This window comes from Callospermophilus lateralis, unplaced genomic scaffold (assembly GCF_048772815.1).
Source record: "Callospermophilus lateralis isolate mCalLat2 unplaced genomic scaffold, mCalLat2.hap1 Scaffold_378, whole genome shotgun sequence".
Lineage (NCBI taxonomy): Eukaryota > Metazoa > Chordata > Mammalia > Rodentia > Sciuridae > Callospermophilus > Callospermophilus lateralis.
In genome coordinates, this window is record NW_027514223.1 from 317334 (window position 1) to 340306 (window position 22973).

The 22973-nt window shown below is 32.8% G+C and overlaps 1 protein-coding gene and 1 pseudogene across 1 annotated transcript in view; one reads left to right on the forward strand and one right to left on the reverse strand.

Annotated features, from left to right (window-relative positions):
- LOC143637758 (transcription factor 12-like) overlaps nt 1-22973 on the forward strand; it is an 81912-nt gene that overhangs the window by 56538 nt on the left and 2401 nt on the right. Inside the window, exon 4 of the mRNA XM_077108286.1 lies at nt 14885-14958. Coding sequence (XP_076964401.1) covers nt 14885-14958 — 74 coding nt within the window. The remainder of the gene's footprint in view (nt 1-14884; nt 14959-22973) is intronic.
- On the reverse strand, nt 21088-21237 carry LOC143411135 (U2 spliceosomal RNA; annotated as a pseudogene).

Below are 22973 nucleotides of genomic sequence, written 5' to 3' on the forward strand. Positions count from 1 at the left end.
CCTAGTCTTAGGATTGACATAAATTTGAGGAAATCTGTAAGCCACATCAAGATCCTTGATCTTAAGCAGAAATGCTTGTAAACCATGTCTTTAATCTATACAAGTTCTTTGGGTTGAAGATTTTATGGAGAGGATCATGGCCAACTCAGCCAAAGGCTATGGAACAAACTTAAAATGAATGGGTTCTACTTGTGATAATATGTTAGCTAAATGTAAATTGCCAGCATTTTGTCATAACCATTTCTTTTTCCAAAGGATTTTTAAAAACTTGAAAATATTCTGTGTGATACTTAGAAAAATTTAAAATGATACTCAGAAATACAAACAGGTCATTTTATCATTGTGATTAGAGAATAAAATTGTGAGATTCTAGCCCTTTTCATGTATTTGAGGGTTAACAAAGAAGTAGGTCTATAAACAGTTCTAGTAAGTAGACTTTCTTCTGTTTTGTCTTGGTTACTATCTTCATTTCAGAGAGAGTACAAGATAATGTTTTTATGTACTTAAATCTACTCATGTAATTTAAGTAATTTAATAAAGATTCTTATATAAGAGACTATAATGCAGGTAAATGAGCAAGAAATTGGTTGACTGAAGATCTCAATCTTGAGCAGTAGTTAAAGGCCAACTTGTAGATATTAGACAGTAGAGTGGTATTGCAATATCTCAAAAATATCAGAAAGTAATTCTTGGATTGTGAGGAAAACAGGTATTTCTGAAGATTTTATTAACAAAATAGTAGCTTCAGCTGAAAAAAAAACCTTTTTTCCCTCTTGAATAGTGAGTGTAAATCACAATGTTTCAACATGAATTTTATACTTTTTACTTGCATTATGGTTTCAAAAATAACATTGCATTTATCTCTTTTTAAATTCAGTTAATCTTCTAGTTATAATTGGATGGACTTAGTAACCTTAAGCTAGTGCTTATGTTTCTCCACTGCAGTTTTTTAACCATAGTGGAAGACCGAGTTGTCTTTTCTATCTTGAAAAAAAAGCATATATTGTCCACTATTTAGTTTTTTTTTTCAAAGTATATCAGTTTACATTGGTAGTAAGAATGACTTGTTGCTATTGGCTTAAATGTGCATTTCTTCTTCTCTGAGAACTTAATGTGGATGAAACAGAATATGAAGTAAAATTTACATACAGTGAGATAGATGAACCTTTAGTGTATAATTCATTAAACTTCATACAGGTATGCACCCATAACCAATACTCCAATCAAGATATAAAGTTGATGGGCTAGGATTGTGGCTCAGTGCTTGCCTATTATGTGTTAGGCACTGGGTTTGATTTTCAGCACCACCTTAAACCAAAAAAAAAAAAAAGATATAAAGCTGTTCACTCATGACATGTGGTGGCTTCAGTGCAATGCTTCTCCAGCCTTGAGCACTTATTTCTCAAGCTGCTGGGAGTGTGGTAGATAACTCTCCCCAGTGTTGTTCTTCAAGAATTATCTTCTGCTGAAGACAGTCATCTCGATCATGGTCTTGTCTACATTCTGGGGGTAACGTATAATCTTTGGGGTATATGTGTGTATTTCTAAGATGAGAGATTCAAAGTTCTTGGTCTGCTTGCTGCAATTTATGGTAATTTCCAAAGGCTCTCAGCCCCAAAACTCCCCTGTTAGGAAGCTGAGGCATTTGTTGATATTGTATCACAATTCAACTTTTCTCTCTATCTCTTTGTACTTCCTTTAGCTCATCAGAGGTATTCAATAACAGCATTTTCCAATGGAATTCTTTCTCATTGGTATCCACCTCAAAATCTACTTCACAGGAGATCCAAATTGCAGCACTCTAGAAAAATCTTTTGGGCTGGGTTTGCAGCTCAGTAGTAGAGCCCTTGCCTAGCATGTATGAGGCCCTCGGTTTGATTCTGAGCATCACATATAAATAAATATAGGTCTATCAACAACTGAAAAATATTAAAAAAGAAAAATCTTTCATGTCCCTTTCCAGCCAGTTCCTACCCATCCCAAGCAACCACTGATTTGATGGTTTTGCTATCTAAATCATATTTAGATTGGTTTTGCCACTTCTACAATGTTATAAAAGTAGAATGATACAGGATATCTTTTGTGTCTGGTTTCTTTTATTGAAAAGACCCACTAAGTTGTGTTTGTTAGTATTTTTTTCTTTTTGTAGCTAAATGGTAGTATTGCATTGTGCTGATAAACCATTTATTTATCCATTTAGGTGTGTCTAGGCATTAAGATTATTTTATGGATTTGACTATTTTGAATAAAGCTCTATAAATAGTTCTGTGTAATTCTGTTTGTGTTCATTTCTTCTGGGTAAATACTGTGAGTAGAATTTCTAGGTCATATTTTAGAAGTATGTTTAACTTCCTGAAAAATCACCAAAGAATTTTCCAAATATATGAGAGTTCTAGTTGCTCTACAGTCTAACATTTTGTACTCATTGGTGTGTTATATTTAGTTCCATCATAGTAATATTTTGGTACCTCTGTTCTTTTTGATTAATCAAATAGTTTTTGTATTCAGTTTTAATCCTTCTAATGGATTTTTAGCTATACTTTCTTTATTTTCAGGGATTTTGATAGGGATTATAATATATACTCTTATCACAGTGTACTCGGTGTTTATATTATGTCATTATTATAAAATTAAGAATCTAAACAGGTATTGTTCCATTAACTCTTTTACGTTCTTTGTCCTAAAAATACCATAAAGGTTTCAAAAGGATTTTATGATTTTCAATTTAAACAATCACATGCATTTTAAAGATGAAAGGAAATAGTCTTTTATCCTTACTCACATATTTGCTGTTTGTATTTTTCTTTTCTTTGTGTGAATCCAAATTTCATCTCATATCATTTTCCTTCAGTCTAAAATCTTCAGTTGGTATATGTTGCAGTTTACATTTATGGTCTGTGATTCTGAGATGACTTTTGTTTTTCCTCCTCTCCCTTTAAGGGTGTCTGTCATTCTATTACCTTCTAGCCTTTGTTATTTCTGATGAGAAGTAGTGTTTCTTGGTATCATTTTCTCCTTAATGTAAATTGTCTTTTTTCTTTCTGATGAAATTTAGGATTTCTTTCTTTACACAAGTAGTTTAGCATTTTGACAATTGTGCAAATTGGTGAGATTTGCTTTATGGTTCCGCTTAGAGATTGCTCAGCAAATTAGATCTGCAAGTTGATGTTTTTCACTGATTTTGGAGAAAGTTTTGCCAGTTTATTCACTCCCATCTACTTCTGATACTCCATGTTTTGGACCTTTTAGCTGATGGTCTATTCATGTTTTACAGTGTTTTCTACTTTCCTACTGAAAACTTTTTATTGATCTGTGTTCAGTTTCACTTATCATACTTTCTGTTCTAGTCCATTGTTAAGCTTATTCAGTGAAATTTTCAAGTATTGTATTTTTTTATTCTAGAATCCCATTTTTAAATAGTTTGCTGTTCAGTGAGTTTCTGTTCATTTATTTTTTAACCATATTTTGCTTATAGTATTTGAATATTTATAACTCTTTTAAAATTCTTTTCTTCTTATGTCAACATTGGTGTCATCTCTGTATGTTTGCTCTGTATGTTTGTATGGCATGCTTTATTCCTAATAGTTATATTTTTATTTCTCCATGTATCTAGTAATTTTTAATTTCATGTTGTAAATGTAGAAAATCTGTTGTAAAGTTTTGCTTTCTGTTAATTTCTGCGGAGTTTACCAAACTATTAATCAAAGCAGAAACTAAATTTATTATTGAGGCTTTATTTACATAGATAATGGCCAAATTTTCCAACTAATTTTAACTTATTCTAAAATAAAATGAATTTTGGGATAGCTTATTGATAAATTATAGACTTCTAAACTGTGAACATTCTTAAAATACTTTACTTTTTTTTAAGGTTTAGACTAAGTTCAAAATTTAGAAATCTGTTCACAGCAGCAATTTTTGCTTACTAGTTACAGTAATACATATGCATGAGTGCTTTAATTTATTCCATAGAACACTGTGCTAATGTCAGGGGTTCAGCTGAATGCCTTTTGGTTTCTTTACTTTTGTTCTGATTCTTGGTCATCAGTTGTTTCCTTTATAAAGGCTGCCTTGCAAAATCATGCTGTTTATCAGGACTGGAATGAATGTAAGTAGGTTAAGTAAAAGTTTAAATCTGCTACTAGGAAACAAGTTTTTATATTGAGTAGCAGTGTCATTGTGTACATCAAAACTTTTTTATTGCTGCTTTTATGCATTCAGTATTATAGGTGATAACAGTTTAAGAGCTGAAAGTGTGGTCTTTATTCTTAATTTGAGGCGACATATTATTTGGTGTTGATTTAAGAAACAATGTAACTTCCATTCTGTATGACACAGATTTATAAATACGATACTAGAATTAAGGTGATGTTAGTAAGGTTAGGGAAGCTGAGCAAGTTGTACAAAAAATATGGAATTGAAGGTGAGCATTGTATTAGTGAGATTTGATTAAATGGACAAAAGGTAGAAACACTAAAGAACCATAAAATATTTATGACTGAAACCATGTAGGAGTATTAATCTGCCTTGTGATTACCAAGAGTGTTTGAATGGTAAGGCACCAGAGTTCACTCCTTGAATGCAAGGTCTGCGATTCTTGTGCATCTCTGACCCTAGTGCCTATAATCCTCCCTAGATGATGACACTAACATGTGCCATTGTAAGAAAATTAATATATTTTTTTAGGGTTAGAAACACTGTTTACAATAAACACTTGTGGAACAGATTAGAATAAACATTCCTTTTCAGATTGAAGAATTTGAGAGTCTGTTGACAGTGAAGTACTGAAAATGCTCATTTACCTCTTAAATCTGGGAGTAATGGGTTTTTGGAGAAGTATTTTAGGAAGATTACATTATAAGCAGGTGATGTATTATGAAAGTGTGTTTTAGGATGATTAAGAGTGACTCTTGCTCAGGAGTTAAATAGATATGTCACAAAAGCCCAATGTAAAAAGTAACTCGGGAGATATAAGAAAAAAAAATAATTATAAGGATGGTGGAGAAAGAAATAATGGGGAATCAAAGATGCTGCTAGTTTACAAATCTGGTTGACTTGGATGATTATAGTACTACTTGTGGTGTTAGAAATATTAATAAGGATTGATATTGTCCATAGGCATAGGAGGAATAAATGAAAGTTATTTGATGAATTTGGCTTTAGATATTGTGGATTTTAAGTGATGGCAAATTACTAAAAATGAATGCTTTCAGTAGAAATTTGGAGGCTCAGGATCCAAAATGCAGAACTGAATTTAAAACTGGGAATGTGCATTTGGAAATTTATTATCCATAGAGGACAAAATCACAAAACTAAACGAGCCATTCAGGGGTTACAACATAAAATCAGAGCACATAATGAAAGGCAGGTGCTTTCAGTTTTTAGGGTTTTTTTGGAAACAGAAGTGAAAGTATATAAAAGAGACCCAAAGTTTAAATCTGAGTGAGGCCAAGTGATTCATAAGGTTTGATGCCTTAGTGCAGGGATGGGGGAAATATAGCCCATGGTTCATTGTCTATTTTCATAAATAAAACTTATTGAACACTGCCACTCCTACTTGTTTACATATTGTCTATGGTTGCTTTTGTGGTATAGTAGTAGAATTGAGGAGTTGATATGGAGAGCAATTGGATTCTGATTGCCTAAAATATTTGCTGTCTGGTCCTTTACAGCAAAAGTTTGCTGACCTCTGCTATAGAAACGTAAGAAATGAAGAACAAGAGTATAGCCATATATATATATATGATGCTTTTGGTAACCGGAAATATTTCAGTTTTATCCTATGGACAAATATCCACTGAGAACCTGCTTTGTGTCTGACACTGGGTTTTGCTGGTATAATCTAGGAAGAGGCTGGGTAGCAGGAAATTAATTAACCAGTATGTAAATGGTCAAAAATGGAAATGGTGAATGTAGAATTTTATTTTATGAATCCAGAAATAAATGATTAGTAATTCAAAGTGTATATAAGGAAGAAATTTTTTAAATACAGGAAAAATATGAAAGGAATATTTTTAAAGAGTTCCTCTGGAGAGGCAGAGTGTGTTGCCATTAGAGGAATTAATGGTCTAAAACTGGAACACAGGGAGTACATGGGCCTCATTACGGGAAATGAATAGAATTGTTTGTGGAATTAAGTTAAGAATAGTAATTGCTCACACAGCTGTTTTTAAATAGCAAATTGTGTTAGGTAATCAGCAAAAATTCACTAAAATGTACTTGATAGTTATACAGAAACTGCTTTATTGGTACTGACTTATGGTCGTAATGGGTATTATAAAAACAACCAAACAAATAAAAACCCTTTGTATGCAGTTTTCACACTGGTATAGCATTGTATCTTTTTTTGTTTAATGTGTAAGTGCAATTGTAATATTTTCACCTTTTTTTCTAACCACCAAACCCAAATATAATTGCCTTGTTCAAGAAGAGCAGCAGCAAGAACTTTATGAGCTCACAGAGCAATGAGGTGTACTCTTACTGAAAGGAGGAATATGTTTGATTGCTTTTCTGTCTTCCTTCTAGATAAAAATGGAATATTTTATTTGTGTGACTGGATTTAGGTCTTTCTAATTTATTTGTTTTTTGTTTGTTTCATGTAAGTGTATTTTGTTTGACTATATTTCCATCCTTTTTCTGACATTTGGATTTTCTTTGGACTCCATTTTAGGTTTTTTACTGACTTTTTAACAATGCCTCTGTCTTTTGTTTTGGTTAGCTTCTCTAGATTTTAAAATACATCATTAACTTTTCACAGACTATTGAGAGTTAATATTGTACAACCTCACATAAAATGCAGAAATCTTTTGACCTACGTGTCTGTTTACTTTATGGGTCCAGTTGCTCATCTCTATGCTGTTATTGCCTTGTGTATTATATTTAAAAGCATTGTGACTCCTATGAGATAATGTTATTTTCCCTTTAAACAGCTGTGTTTTAAAGACATTAAAAGGAGAAAGTCTTTTTACTTATAATATTGATGCTTTTTTTTTTTTTTTCCTTACTCAAGATCCAGGTTTCCCTCCGATAACATTTTCTTCACCCTGAAGAACTTCTTTTAGTGTTTTTTGTACTGAAGTTAGTTGGGAATGAATTCTTAAATATTCTTTTACTTGAAATTGTCATTATTTCACCTTTATTCTTGAAGGATACTTTTGCTCTCCCTGTTCTTCTGTCCATGCCCAACTCGATCTCCAAGCACTTTAAGGATGGTTTTGCAACATCTGTTAGCATCCATAGTTTCTGAAGACAAGTCTACAGTAATTTGAATTGTTCCTCTCTATGAAATATATCCCTTCCTAGTAATTTTTGAGGTTTTCTCTTTAATTTTGGTTGTCAGCAATTTGATTATGATATGCCTGTGTTTGGTTTTCTTTGTATTTGACTTGTATGAGTTGAACTGAGTAGAGTCTTTAATGGTCAAGTTTGTCACATTTGTAAATTTTCTGGGGGGTCATTATGAAAATATTTTTCCTACTCTGTTTTCTCTGTTCTGTAATTATTATCTATGGCTAGCTTTTTATATCCTCCCCTTAGGTCTCTGAAGCCCTGGTTATTTTAATCTTTTCTTCAGTTGAATAATTTCTGTTCATCTGTCATCAAATTTACTTATTCTTTTCCCTGTTGTGTCTCTTCTAGGAAATTTTATTTTAGATATTTAATTTGCTGTTTAAAAAATGTTTTTGTTTTCTTTTAGATTACTGTTCTTTTCATTCATTACCTTCATGTGTCCTTTCCTCATTGAGCACATTTATAGTATCTATTTTTATGTCCTTGTTTAAAAATCTTAACCTATCATTTTAAACTTACCCTCTGTTGACTATCTTTTCCCTTGAGATTGAATCACATTTTTTACCAAGGAATTTTAAATATTATCAATGTTATTTGTGGAAATTTTGGTTTCTTTCAAAGGTTTTTTTCAAGGTTTTTTTTATTTCTTTGTTTTAGTGAGCCTTTAATTTTGTTAAACTCAAATTCTAACTTGGCTGAGGATAGCAGCTGCTCAGATCTCTGTTTGTCTGTCCTCAGCTGCAAACTGGCTTGGGCCTGTCCTTTAATGTGGGCTTAAAGACTGGGGCAAATATATACCAGAAATTTGGCTTTTTTTTGGTGGGGGGTGTCTTTTTCCTTTTGGAATTCTCTCCTGACTTTTTGGTGATTGTGACTGTCCTGGCTGGGTCCTCTTTTTCTTCAGGCCAGGATGATAATGGGTTTTCTGTTGTAATTGTAATAGTTTGAGGTTATGGTTGCTTGCCTGCAGGACAAAGTTTTTGGAATGGGAAACTCACCTGTTCTGGTCTCTAAGACCTATTAAAAAGAGCAACTCATTCATCCTGGTACCCCATATATACTGAGGATTAACTGTGTTCCTCCCTCCCTCCTTCCCTCCCTCTCCCCCCTCCCTGCCCTCCAGGATTTATTGAAGCTATTTGTAGGAGCTTTCTGTACCATATTGAAAGCAGAGTTCTTCTCGTCACTTTTAGGATTTCCCCTACATCTTTGTAGTCTGCCCTTAAAGATAATACTCCTTTTAAAAATAATAATTATTATTCCACTCATTCTTAAAAATTTACTTAGATTGCTTGACATCATTGTTTTATTTTAGATTTTTTGGGGGGGTGGGTAACAGGGATTGAATTTAGGGGCACCACTGAGCCACATCCCCTGACCGATTTTGTATTTTATTTAAAGACAGGGTCTCACTAAGTTGCTTAGCGCCTTTCTGTTGCTGAGGCTGGCTTTGAACTCCCAATCCTTTTGTCTTCGCTGCCCCAGCCTTTGGGATTACAGGTGTGCGCCACTGTGCCTGGCTGATTTCTTTTTTTTAAGCTTCCTTTTTTGTTTCTAAATTTTTATGACAGATTGTCATGTGAATGCACTAATTTTACATTTTCTTTATTATGCAGTAGTCATCTGAATGCAGAGTAGCATATTTCTACTAGGTACCAGAAGAATGTAGAGATGAATAAGTATGTTACATGCTATAAAGTTTTGCTGATGTGATATACATGAAAAGAGTCATTTGTGTTTAAGACAAAATAAATGCAAATTAATTTCTGATTTAGAATTAATTAATATAGAACGCTTTAGGGGAAGGGTATTTAATTTTAGCTTGAATTACAGAAATTCAATAGGTAGGAGAAAGATTAGGGTGGATTTTCTAGGGCAAGGAATTAGTGGAGAATATAAATATATGATCAGTCTTCACATGTTTAGGGAATATTCGGTTAATGTCTTGAGGATGGAGCATTGAGTTTGTGAAGGGGTATAATAAGTACTAAAGCTGAAAAGGTATATTGAGACCATGCTCTGGAGTGTGGATATCATTCCTGGAGTAGCAAAGGATCACAAATGAGGAATGAATGGATTTGACCCAGTGTTCTACTTGCTTCTCAGGTGCAGTGGGAAAGCCCTTTGTTTTTACCAGAAACTCGATTGCTATTTCAAGAAGAGATTCAGAGATAGTTCAGTAATTTTATGTCTCTTTGGATGGAGCAAATCTCTACCAGATCACTAGATGGTTTTCATTAAAAAGTCCCCAAATTGGGGGATGGGGTTGTGACTCAGTGGTAGAGTGCTCCCCAAAGCATGAAGCACTGGGTTTGATCCTCAACACCACATCGATGTAAAAATATATTGTGTCCATTTAAAAACAACTAAAAAATAAATATTAAAAAAATCCTCAAGTTGTCTTGTAGGAACTTGTTAATTTCAATTGTTGTTCATCAGATGGTTTCTATTTTTTCTTAGAGACTCAACATTTTCTTACTGCCCTGCATCTTATCTCTTTTTTTATTATTAATTAAATCACTAGATTTTCATGTTTAGTTAAATCTTTATATGTGGCCTTTATGTCAGAATAATGTGGTTATTAACAATAGCATATCTTTGGAGATTATTTTCAAATTTGGCCATGATGTTGATGAGACATTTGGTATGATATTCCACTGTATATTGTCACTAAAGACTTTACGATGAATCTGTATTTGTAAATCTTTGTTTTCAACAATGCCAAACAAAAAATGTGCTTGAATTTTAAAAGGTGACCTGAAAGGATGATTCCTTCTAATCTTTTTACATACTTAATTTCTCACATGTGTTTTGTTTTTAAATTAGATTGTTTTATTTGACAGGCTATTGCACAGAATCTCTTGTAAATAAAAACAAAAACTTTATAACCCATTTTATACCTTAGATGAGGCAGCATATCTTTAAATTCCTCTATGACATTAGTATTTCCCTAGCCTTCCCCCCCCCTTTTTTTTAATAATTGTAGCATAATAACAAAGAACCTGCTATTCTAATTTATCCTGTGTTGCAGTGAAATTCAGGAAGAACAAATTGATAGATTATTTCAAGTGTATTTAAAATCTGAAAACTACAATGAAAAATGTTGGTGGTAGGTTTTTAAATGCATATTACATAAGTTGATTGCAACCTTTAAATCTTATGTAAAGGAATATCTTACTAAGTGAACAATTGAATAAAGAATCTGTCAAAGACAGACACTTTCATAGCTTTGGTTATCAGATACAGTTATCTCCAATCAGTTTTCTTTCATCAAATCATTTATTGAATCTCCCTATAGCAGATGATAATCCTGCAACGTATATTACTTTTCACTTATTTGTGACAGTGCTGGAGTTTGCAATTTTTCAAATATGTTTTACTTGCTAGAGTAAAAAAACTCAATTTTATTGCTGGAAAAGACAGTGTTTGAGGGGATTGAGTTGTATAGGCACCCCTATGCTCTTCCTTCCAACTCCATGTGTATCTCTTCCACAGGGCTGGAGTCTAATGCATGGTGCCTAAGCATTGTGGCCATATTGGCTTGCTATTCTCACTGCCTTTGCTGTAGGGATGTACCACTTTCCTTTCTTTGTTTTTTTTTTTTATCTCCCTCTTTCTTCCTTTCATTGTTCATCAGCTTGGTAAACTCTCCCAATTCCAGTCTTCCTTCTCTGTTTACCCTAGTGTTTGGTTTTCTAGGGAAAAGTAGTAGAAGAAAATGGGTTGTTGTGTCAACAGCTTTGCACCTTTTTTCAAACCTTTTTACCTCTAGGTGGGTCTTGTCTGAACCTGTTTGCATCTTGAGTGATGTCTCCCTGAAGTGCTTTAAATTCTGTAGTGTTGATAATCTTTGTTTGTAGGGCCTCTGGGGAAAAAGCAGTTGTTTAGGGCATACAAAAATCATTTCCCTTAAAAGGAATCTGTTTCCAGTTTTTGGTGATGGATGTAAACCTAGAAAAGCCTTTAGGAAGGACTCTGCTTTAGCACCATGAGGGGGAAAAATGGTTTTGAAGCTGAGAGATGATTTTATGATTGACTATAGATAGTGTCCTCATTCAAAAACAAATGGTGGTAGTGGTGGTGGTGGCAGTGAAAGAGAAGCAGGTAGACTGTATCTGAGTTTTTTTAATTGAAAAGGGAGTAATTTAATGCTACATAAAGACTATCTGGTCCTCAAAGAATATTACTTTCTGATATCTTTTTAATATTTTTAGTTATAGGTGGGCAAATACCTTTATTTTGTTTATTTATTTATATGTGGTGCTGAAGATTGAATCCAGTGCCTCACACATGATAGGCTAGCACTCTACTGTTGAGCTAGAGTTCTAGCCAACTTTCTGACATCTAGAAAATGCAGTTTCAACTTTTTGTTCCTTCTCCCAACCTCTGAGAGAAATATTGGTATGTTTATAGTTTCTGGATTGCTTTTAATTACTAAAGGAGGCAGATTGCTTTCATTAAATTCACAAATCATTGTTTTAAAAAATGAAGCCTCAAATCCCATGTTTGTTCTTTATGGAAAATACAAAATAAAAGTAAGCATGGTTTTTTAAAAATGAAGCATGTGAAATAAAACATATTAGATTTTGTTTAAATTGGTTTTATTCAGAAAGGCAGGTACTAAGAGATTCTGTATATAAAAGATTTTAAAAGGAAAGGAATATTTAAATTTGTATATTAATTCTTGATTATCCTTTAGAAAAGAAACAGGACAGATTAACTTACCAGAAAGTTCTAACAATACTCTAATTATGTCTATCATTCAGTTATTTCTAAGCCTTAGCCTTCTCTTAAATCTGTTATTTAAGTCTGTAAAGGAGCTAACTTCTCCAAAATTATTTAATTTACATGTCTGTACTAGACATGACAATGAAATAAAATACATGGGAATGATATATTTTCAGATATATCTTAACAGAAATGTTGCCCCTCCTCATCACTCTTTTGTAATTGTGGTGTATTTACTTGTTTATTAGATTTTGACTGATTTGTATAATATCTGTGTTAAGAAGTTCATTTTCTATGTTCAGTTTCTTTCTTCTACTTACCTTGGTCTTAGGCTAAAGCTTTCAATGCTTTATTATTCCTGTCATATTTCTGTGTTTATAAATCTATTGTCTTCAGTAAAAAAGAGTCATTGATACAAAAAGATGACTCGCGTCTTTGTCAGTGCCAGCCACGACCATTTACTTGGAGTCTGAATGTTAACAATAAAAGTACAGAGTTCTGACTTTAAAACCTAGCCACATCTTTGTTATTTTATAGCATCCTTTAAGTCCTTTGCCACATCCAAGAGCAGTGATATGTAGTGTTCTTTAGCTGTTGGCTCAATTACCTAATTAATAACTATTTTATTTAATTAATGTTCATGTTTATCTGTGGAAGGAATTAGCGCCACTTAATAAACATGCTTTCATAAAATATGCTTTCAGAGAATTTCATATCTTTTAAATTTGCCTGAGATTTAAAGTTTTCATTATACAATCAATGAAAGTGTGGTATTTTTCCATATAATTTTTATAAAATTAGTTGCAGTTTCATGTACCATTATAATGTAGGTGAATAGTTTTGTAGGTAAACAGAAGCTTTTGTTTTTTGATTGGGTCTTATAGGAATTCTGTCTGCCACTCTGTAGTGTTGTTTGCACAGAAAATGTTTGGTACATAGTTCATATGTAATCAGTGATACTGGAAAGATGACCACAAAGTGTTTTTTACATGACACTTTCCAAGTTAGTAGATGCTTTCTTAAAATTTGAAACTTTAATAACAAAGTTTCTCCCAGAATGAACAGAACATTCTAAATTTTTATACATAATTTCTGTTTTCAACTATTCTGGTTCTCTTGAAATTGTACCAGGAATATTATCTATACACAAATCACCTTTATCTACAGAGGATACATTATTCCAAGGCCAAATTCTGTACACACTTATTTTCCATATACATAAAACCTGTGAGAGGGTTGAATTTTTAAGTTGCGCACAGTGAGAGATTACAGTAAACAATAATAAAATAGAGCAATTATAATAGATATACTTGTAATAAAAGTTATTAAAAGTTAATTAATTGTTTATTGTAGAATTTTCCATTTACTATTTTGAAATTGTAGTTTGCCAGGGTAAGTGAAACCTTGGACATAGAGAACTACTGTATGCAACACTATGTTTTCTCTTTAACTCTTTAACATGTTTTAACAGTTTTTGGGTTTTTTTTTTAATCACTTGCTACAAGAAGTATAGACATAAAAAAACAGAATTCTAAGAACTGAATTCTTATTAATTAGGATGCTCTTCTTTGGAAACTCTCACCCCCTTTCCCTGTTATTTTTATTTTATTTCATTTTTTAATGTTGTAGTTGGATGCAATATCTTTATTTCTATTCATTCATTTATTCATTTATTTATTTTTATGTGGTACTGAGGATTGAACCCAGTGCCTCACATGTGTTAGGCGCGCGCTCTACCACAGAGCCACAACTTTGTTACCCATCCCTTCATTTGATAATTCTGTCCTATAAAAGAACTTTGGGAACGATGGCAAGTTACCAGAGAGATTGTGGCATTTTATTTACCATACACCACAATTTCACCTAAATTGCAGAGACTTTCCAGGAATGTTCTGAAAGAGAAAGAGGGCCTAAATAAATTTACTAAAGTATTGTCATTGTAACACCTTGATTTTCACATGCACAAATGAAGCAAAGCCAGTGTTTTATGTTTATCTTAGTAAAAAGCTCAATTTGGGATTAGGGAATATACCCTCCTAGAAATCAAAGATATGAAAGACTGGATATGAAAGACTAGAATTATCAAAAAAGAAAAGGCAGAAGTGTCAAGTTAGGAGATCTTCAATTCCTCCAACTTCATCTGGGGACTGATGGGGAGGTAAAATAATGGAACCCAAGCTTCAGAAGGTGCATTTAGAAACAAAGAATTGTTTTTTTAGTGATGGTCACTGATCCTTTCTCACAAAGTGGTTCTGCTTATTTGGAATTAGATTGTGTGTAATTTTAGAGAACATTAAAGTGTTACCAACAAAATTACTAGGGTATGTTGTCATGTTTTGATTAGTTTTGATATAACTAATGTTGATTTGATATGGTTTGATATAGTTTGCCTTAATTTGATATCTCTAGTAAGGAATATCTGATCACTGATCTGATAGAAATCAATTTTATAAAATTGATCTTTGTTTGACTTGCTTCGTTCATATTTTGTGGTTTAGGAGATAAAGTTTCATATTTTCATGTAGGCAGTACTAAGCTAGAAGAAGTTTAGAATCTACTCATAGGAGTATGAGTGGATGGGAACGGAAATGGAGAAGTCTAGAATGTTAAAATATCCAAAGAAATATTTTAGTTCTGAAATTCCATAATTACATAGGGTGTTGCTTAGAGAATACTGGAATAGTGATGAAGGAACTCTGAAGTAGCATCTTCTTCAGATTCCTAGGGCAAGAATTGATATTCAGCTAGTTCCATAAAAATGCAAGTATACTTACTGAATGTGAATTATTCTCTGCTATACCATACAAAAAACATCCACCAAAATATTTTTTTTGGATTTATATATTTTACTTTTTTCTTTCCTTAGGTATGGATGAACGTGGAGGTACAACATCTTGGGGAACAGGTGGTCAACCAGGCCCCTCCTATGACTCATCTAGAGTAAGTTTTCTTATTGACTCTTTTTTGGGGGCATTACTGGGGTTTGAACACCCAGAGGCTTGTAGGTGCTTAGGCAAGCACTAGTTCACTGAACTGTATCCCTAGTTTTTTTGTTTGTTTGTTTGTTTGTTTTTTGTTTTTTAATTTTGAGACGTGGTTTCAGTAAATTGCTGAGGATGACCTTGATCTTGTGGTTCTCCTGCCTCAGCCTCCTTATTAGCTGGGATTACAGGCATGCACTACCAGGCTGGCTCTTATTAATTCTTGAATAGAAGGGTAAAGATAATTTGAATAAGTAATTTCTTTGTTATGTGAACTCTTAGATAAATGAAGATAATTTATTTTCATGAAGATAGACTACTCAGTCACTTCACTATAGACTTAATTCTTATTAAAAACTGTCATACTTTGGGGATTTATTGTATTTTGTGTTATTTCTGTATTTGAACTTGCCTGCAGTACTCCTCATGAAATCTAGAGGAGCTCAGAGTGCCTCATTATATTTATATAGTCATGTTTCTTTGTCCTTATTTGATTTGAGAAATGACATTAACTTTCAGAGCACAGGCTTTCAGCCTCTCCTCTTTTAGTCTTATTCTACTTGCCACCAGCTATTTCTGTGAGGAACTATACAGCCCCATTTCTTAGAAAGATATCAAAACAGAGACAACATTTTTTGGTTGACAATTAAGAGAAAATAAGACCAAGCTAATACTGTCCTACATACAGAAAGTTCAAAGATTAGAACCTTTTTTACAGAAACAAACAGAAATCTCAAAAAAAAGGAAGATGAAAAATTAGATCAAAGAATTGCAATGAAATTATGCACTATGTTCCCAGACTAACTTGTAAACTGGTGAGTTTAAGAGATAATTTCCCAAAAGGCCATATTTAAATGAATAATGAACTATTTCTTATTTCTCTCAGAATTAACCAAGAGAAGATAAACAGGCATAAAATTTATCAGTTCTTAGCCCTTGAAGTGAATTGGTTAAATAGAAGTAAAACTGAATGTGTGATTTTAGTTCATAGTCTCAGAATGGATTATAGCCTTTTGCATTGAAAATTCTCTGTTAAAGTACTTCTTAAAATAATGAGGTTTTGCTGTTGTATTTGGTCATAGTATGTTTATTTAAATACTTTGTGAAGAACTGGATTAGTTATGTGGAATCTTAGAGACTGCAAAACATAGGATTTTAAGTTTTTTCTTTGGGAATCAGTGGCTGAGAAATCTACACTGCAGTGTAAAGAGTCCTGTGCTGCCTATCTGAAGACTTGGATTTTACTGTTGACATCACTATTAACTAACCAAAATTTAATCTTGGACACATTATTATTATTGGGGATTGTTAACCAGATGGATATACACATTTCTTTCCACCTTTAAAAGTTTATGATACTTTGAATAATATTGTGAATAATATTATTATATTTAGATTTTGGAAATAACAGCTTTATTTGGTGGGGAATTGACAATATGCTATTTATTAATATTAGAATAGTTTCTTTTAAAGGCTTGAGTTACTATGTAATAATAGGTTATTTCTTAGAGTGCTTTAAATGGTGCATTTGTATTTGATATTCATTTCCTTCTCAAAGTTTTTTGTTTTCCTACTGAGTACTATATAGGATTTTAAAAGAACATAATAATGTATCTAAACATTTATGTAACTTGTGATCCTGGAATTAAATTTGGCATCAGAGATGGGATCCAGAGAAAACTCTGCCTTTCTTCTTGCTATTTGATTTATAGGTTAGATGTGTAATGCTGTCTTTTATTCCTACTTTATTTTTTTGAGTATAGGTTATTTGCAGTGCAATGTTAGAATTGATTATATAGTGAAGTAGTTTTCTATAAAAAAAAAAAAAAAGATTAGTCTCTAGGTATTCCCAGCCTACTGTACAACCTTATTTGTATTTCACCTTATTTATTTGAGTGATCAAATAGGATGATGATCCAGTGCTATCCTTCTTTATTTTTGTTCCTACTGAAATCCACTTTTCCACCAATTTCCCTCCTTTTATTGTGGTCATAGTCTGACCCTAAAATGATTTAGTGAGCTAATGAAAAAGCCACGTTGTTTGTTTGCCTGTTTTATTTCTCTCAGAATTAACCAAGAGAAGATAAACAGGCATAAAATTTATCAGTTCTTAGCCCTTGAAGTGAATTGGTTTAAATAGAAGTAAAACTGAATGTGTGATTTAGTGAGCTAATGAAAAAGCCATGTTGTTTCTTTGCATGTTTTTGTTTTCTGAATCCAATTTTAAACTTTCTTCCCCCTTTAACTCTTCTCCCTCAGAGAGATACTCACGGTTACTTTTGAAGCTTCCCTCAGGACTAATTTTTATAGGAAGATTATCAACTTTTAGTGTTTCATCATTAGATACTGTTTACTGTCTTCACCATGTTTTTCATAATTTTAAGAATAAATGGTTATAATCGTGTTAATAAAACTCTAATTTGTACAAAGTGATTCATTCTTCTGCCAATTTTATCATGTTGAGGTTTTTAAATTCCTGTTTTATATTTTAGTACATTGGGGTTTTTAAATTCAGAAATAAATATTAGATGTTGGCTAAAAACAAATTTTGATATGCTCCTAGTAAAATAGTTAACTCAATGTAAACTTTAACAAAATTACAAATACTTTTGTAAAAATCATGTGAAAAAATTAATTTATTTATTTTTTTTTAGCTAGAATTTTTCTTTTTTTTTTCTTTTCTTTTATTTTATTTTATTTTTTTATTGGTTGTTCAAAACCCTACAAAGCTCTTGACATATCATATTTCATACATTAGCATACATTAGCTTCAAGTGAGTTATGAACTCCCTTTTTTACCCCAAGTACAGATTGCAGAATCACATGGGTTACACATCCACATTTTTACATAATACCATAATAGTAACTGTTGTATTCTGCTACCTTTCCTATCCTCTACTATCCCCCCTCCCCTCTCCTCCCATCTTCTCTCTCTACCCCTTCTACTGTAATTCATTTCTCACCTTGTTTATTTTCCCATTCCACTTACAACCTCTTATATGTAATTTAGTATAACAATGAGGGTCTCCCTCCGTTTCCATGCAATTCCCCTTTTCTCTCCCTTTCCCTCCCACCTCATGTCTCTGTTTAATGTTAATCTTTTCTTCCTGCTCTTCCTCCCTGCTTTATTCTTAGTTGCTCTCATTATATCAAAGATGACATTTGGTATTTGTTTTTTAGGGATTGGCTAGCTTCACTAAGCATAATCTGCTCTAGTGCCATCCATTTCCCTGCAAATTCCAAGATTTTGTCATTTTTTAGTGCTGCGTAATACTCCATGGTGTATACATGCCACATTTTTTTAATCCATTCATCCATTGAAGGGCATCTGGGTTGGTTCCACAATCTAGCTATTGTAAATTGTGCTGCTATGAACATCGATGTGGCAGTATCCCTGTAATACGCTCTTTTAAGGTCTTCAGGGAATAGTCCAAGAAGGGCAATAGCTGGGTCAAATGGTGGTTCCATTCCCAGCTTTCCCAGGAATCTCCATACTGCTTTCCAAATTGGCCGCACCAATTTGCAGCCCCACCAGAAATGTACAAGAGAACCCTTTTCCCCACATCCTCGCCAGCACTTGTTGTTGTTTGATTTCATAATGGCTGCCAATCTTACTGGAGTGAGATGGTATCTTAGGGTGGTTTTGATTTGCATTTCTCTGACTGCTAGAGATGATGAGCATTTTTTCATGTACTTGTTGATTGATTGTATGTCCTCCTCTGAGAATAGACGCAGAAAAAGCATTCGACAAAATACAGCATCCCTTTATGTTCAAAACATTAGAAAAACTAGGGATAACAGGAAATTACCTTGACATTGTAAAAGCTATCTATGCTAAGCCTCAGGCTAGCATCATTCTGAATGGAGAAAAATTGAAGGCATTCCCTCTAAAATCTGGAACAAGTCAGGGATGCCCTCTATCACCACTTCTATTCAATATAGTTCTCGAAACACTGGCCAGAGCAATTAGACAGACAAAAGAAATTAAAGGCATAAAAATTGGAAAAGAAGAACTTAAATTATCATTATTTGCGGATGACATGATTTTATACCTAGAAGACCCAAAAGGGTCTACAAAAAAACTACTAGAACTAATAAATGAATTCAGCAAAGTAGCAGGATATAAAATCAACACGCATAAATCAAAGGCATTCCTGTATATCAGCAACAAAACTTCTGAAATGGAAATGAGGAAAACCACTCCATTCACAATATCCTCAAAAAAAATAAAATACTTGGGAATCAACCTAACAAAAGAGGTGAAAGATTTATACAATGAAAACTACAGAACCCTAAAGAGAGAAGTAGAAGAAGATCTTAGAAGATGGAAAAATATACCCTGTTCATGGATAGGCAGAACTAACATCATCAAAATGGCGATATTACCAAAAGTTCTATATAGGTTTAATGCAATGCCAATCAAAATCCCAAAGGCATTGCTTGTAGAAATAGATAAAGCAATCATGGAATTCATATGGAAAAATAAAAGACCCAGAATAGCAAAAGCAATTCTAAGCAGGAAGTGCGAATCAGGCGGTATAGCGATACCAGATTTCAAACTATATTACAGAGCAATAGTAACAAAGACAGCATGGTACTGGTACCAAAACAGGCGGGTGGACCAATGGTACAGAATAGAGGACACAGAGACCAATCCACAAAGTTACAACTATCTTATATTTGATAAAGGGGCTAAAAACATGCAATGGAGGAAGGATAGCATCTTCAACAAATGGTGTTGGGAAAACTGGAAATCCATATGCAACAAAATGAAACTGAACCCCCTCCTCTCACCATGCACAAAAGTTAACTCAAAATGGATCAAAGACCTTGATATCAAATCAGAGACTCTGCGTCTGATAGAAGAAAAAGTTGGCGACGATCTACATATAGTGGGGTCGGGCTCCAAATTCCTTAATAGGACACCCATAGCACAAGAGTTAATAGCAAGAATCAACAAATGGGATTTACTCAAACTAAAAAGTTTTTTCACAGCAAGAGAAACAATAAGAGAAGTAAATAGGGAGCCTACATCATGGGAACAAATATTTACTCCTCACACATCAGATAGAGCCCTAATATCCAGAATATACAAAGAACTCAAAAAATTAGACAATAAGATAACAAATAACCCAATCAACAAATGGGCCAAGGACCTGAACAGAAAAAATTAATTTAGATTTCATTATATTGTATTGACTGTACATTCCATTACAGAAAGTTCAAAATTGATTCGATTTTCATTAACATCACTAAATAGAAAATTTTGTTATTTTAGTTTTCATAAAATTTGAAGGGCCTGGTATACAAAAATAATACTGAAAAAACTACAGAGTACTTGGATGGAGTTATGAAACACACGCTTTTGATTTACATGGGTTAAACTATATAAGCTGCTGTTTTCCCCCCTTTTTGGCCCAATTCAATGCTATAAGAGAAAAAGAATGATTTTTTTTTTGCAGTAATGTAAAACTGTATTTGGCACCTGAGCCCTATTAATACTGTATGCCATATACATAGTTGTATAGAAGGGGCTATACAAAATCATGTAGGTTGAATTTAATATTTATTTAACAACTTTTCAAAGGAAATCTTTGTGTGCACCATACATGGGTCCTAAATTTACCATATAGATACTAAATTTAAGTCTGATTCTAAGGTATTTTTCTAGAATAGTAGACTTGTGCACATGAGCTCCAGAAAAGTCAAGTAGTGAAGAGGCACAGATTTTTATCTAGTATATTAGTCTTACATCCCTTCTCTGAGCATGGAAAAGTCACTTAAGCAGCTCTCCAGTTAGCTGTGGCTATCCCTCTTTTTACCAAATGCACCAGAAATAGCCTCACGGTGTAGATGTAGAGGTAGTTAAATTTCTGGCCATTAGAAATATCGACACAGAACCATTTAGTGAAGAGATTTTATGAGGTAGACAAGAAATATAAAGTATTTTTAGAAGAAATAATAGACATATTCAGCTTTCTTGGGGAATATGGATTTGAAATAGGACATGTTTGAGGCAGTCAGAGGAAAAGAGCACTGCATTTTACCCTTAGATCTTTCTACCCTTGAGTCTTGGTTTCTGAATTTTTAAATGCCTGCTTACTTGTGCAGAATAAAAATACACACATAAAAAGAAGAAAAAAGCATCATAATGTGAAAGATACTTTCAATTTTTAGAAATTTTATAAAAGTCATGATCAAGGTACACTTGATCTTAGCCAAAAGGCCGAGAAGCAATCATGATCAAGGTAAAGCATCAGAGAAAATGAAGGATTTAAGTCTAAGGTAGTATAGACAGGGCAAAAAGAAGTTTATTTGATGAATTTGTCCCCTCCCTTTCTTTTCCTTTAGTGCAAAGAAATGCTTTCTATATTTGCTATTGTACCAGGTATAAAAGCCAAATATAGCATAATTTTTCTTTCTTTCTTTCTTTCTTTCTTTCTTTCTTTCTTTCTTTCTTTTTTTTTTTTTTTTTACTACAAAGAAATGATGATTTATTCTAGATTCAGATTTTTCTCCCTCTTGATACCAGGGTGATTCTGACAAGTTATTTAAGTCCACTGTACCTTAGTATATTTATCTGTGAAATGACATAATGATACCTACTTCATAAGGTTGTTTTGAGTATTAAATGAAACAATATACATAAAGTGCTTAGATCAGTGTCTGGTACATAGTGCTATGTGAGTGTTGGTTTTAAAACTGTTTCTCAAAATTTGTTAGATCTATATATAACAATTACATAAATGTAAATGAAATGAGTACATTTGCAGATATACTATATTTTAAGTGTAATGACTGAGAATTATTTGCTCAATTAGTCTTACTTAATATACTTTAATTTCTTTATATCAAAAAAGGACATAAATAAAATCAATTTTTCTTCCCATACAATTGCTCACTTCTTTTTGGGGGGGAAGCAAAAACTTCTTGCTATTCAACTTTGATATAAAAGTTTTTGTATCTGCCTGATATGATGTTTTATACGTAATGTGAGCTGTATATGTGTTTGCTGAATATAATCAAATTGGGGAATAATGATTATATTTTATTTACTAGGGTAATTGGATTTGGAGATTAAGGAAGGAAAACTTTAAAATTGACTTAAGATGATGAAGTTTGATGTAGATGATAGTAATATTGATGGTAGTAAGACATTTGTCCGAGTTTATGCATTGTTGTCCCTATGGTGATTCTACTTAGAAAAGAATTTCATTTAAGATCAAAGGTAATGGATACTTTTATGTGATCTTAGAGAAGTTACTTTACCTCTCTGGGTTTCAATTTTTTATCTCTAAAATTATGATAATTTTACACATATCTTGTACAGTTTTAGTGAAGGTGAAATATAATAATAGCTATTAAATATTTCACTTATTGATACTAAATGGAAGCTGCTTATTATTAATATTACCACTGTTATCAACAAATATTTAATAATTTAATGTACATTTTTATGGCTATATTTCCTGATATGTTTGATCTTTTAAGTCAATGGACATTTCAAGGGACTGTGTTGTCTTAGTTTCTCTGCCCTCTTAGCAATGTTACCATTAATCTAGATCAAGCTCTAAAGAAAGAGGAGTTTTCTGTTGTTATTCTTTTCTAAAATATCAAGTTTTTCATTCCTTCATTTAAAAGGTAACCTTCAGTTTGCTGGTAGTAAAGTACTCAGTGATTATACTTATAGGTGCCATCAGGGATCAGGAATTGGCATTCATTTTCTTTTTGTGATAAGGTTTGCAGATTAAAAGTCATTTATATTTTTGCTCTTTCTTCCCTGTGCATTTTGCAGTATTATAGAGTTTTCAAAGATGAAAGGATGTTAGTTATCTGTTTATACTCAGTCCCTTTATATCATAGATGAGGAAACCAAGACTTGGAGAGTTTGAGATTTGTGCTAGTTCCACAGAATACATGAGATCTGGATAGCTGTATGACTATTTAATGACAGCCTCTGACTTAGAAGTCAGA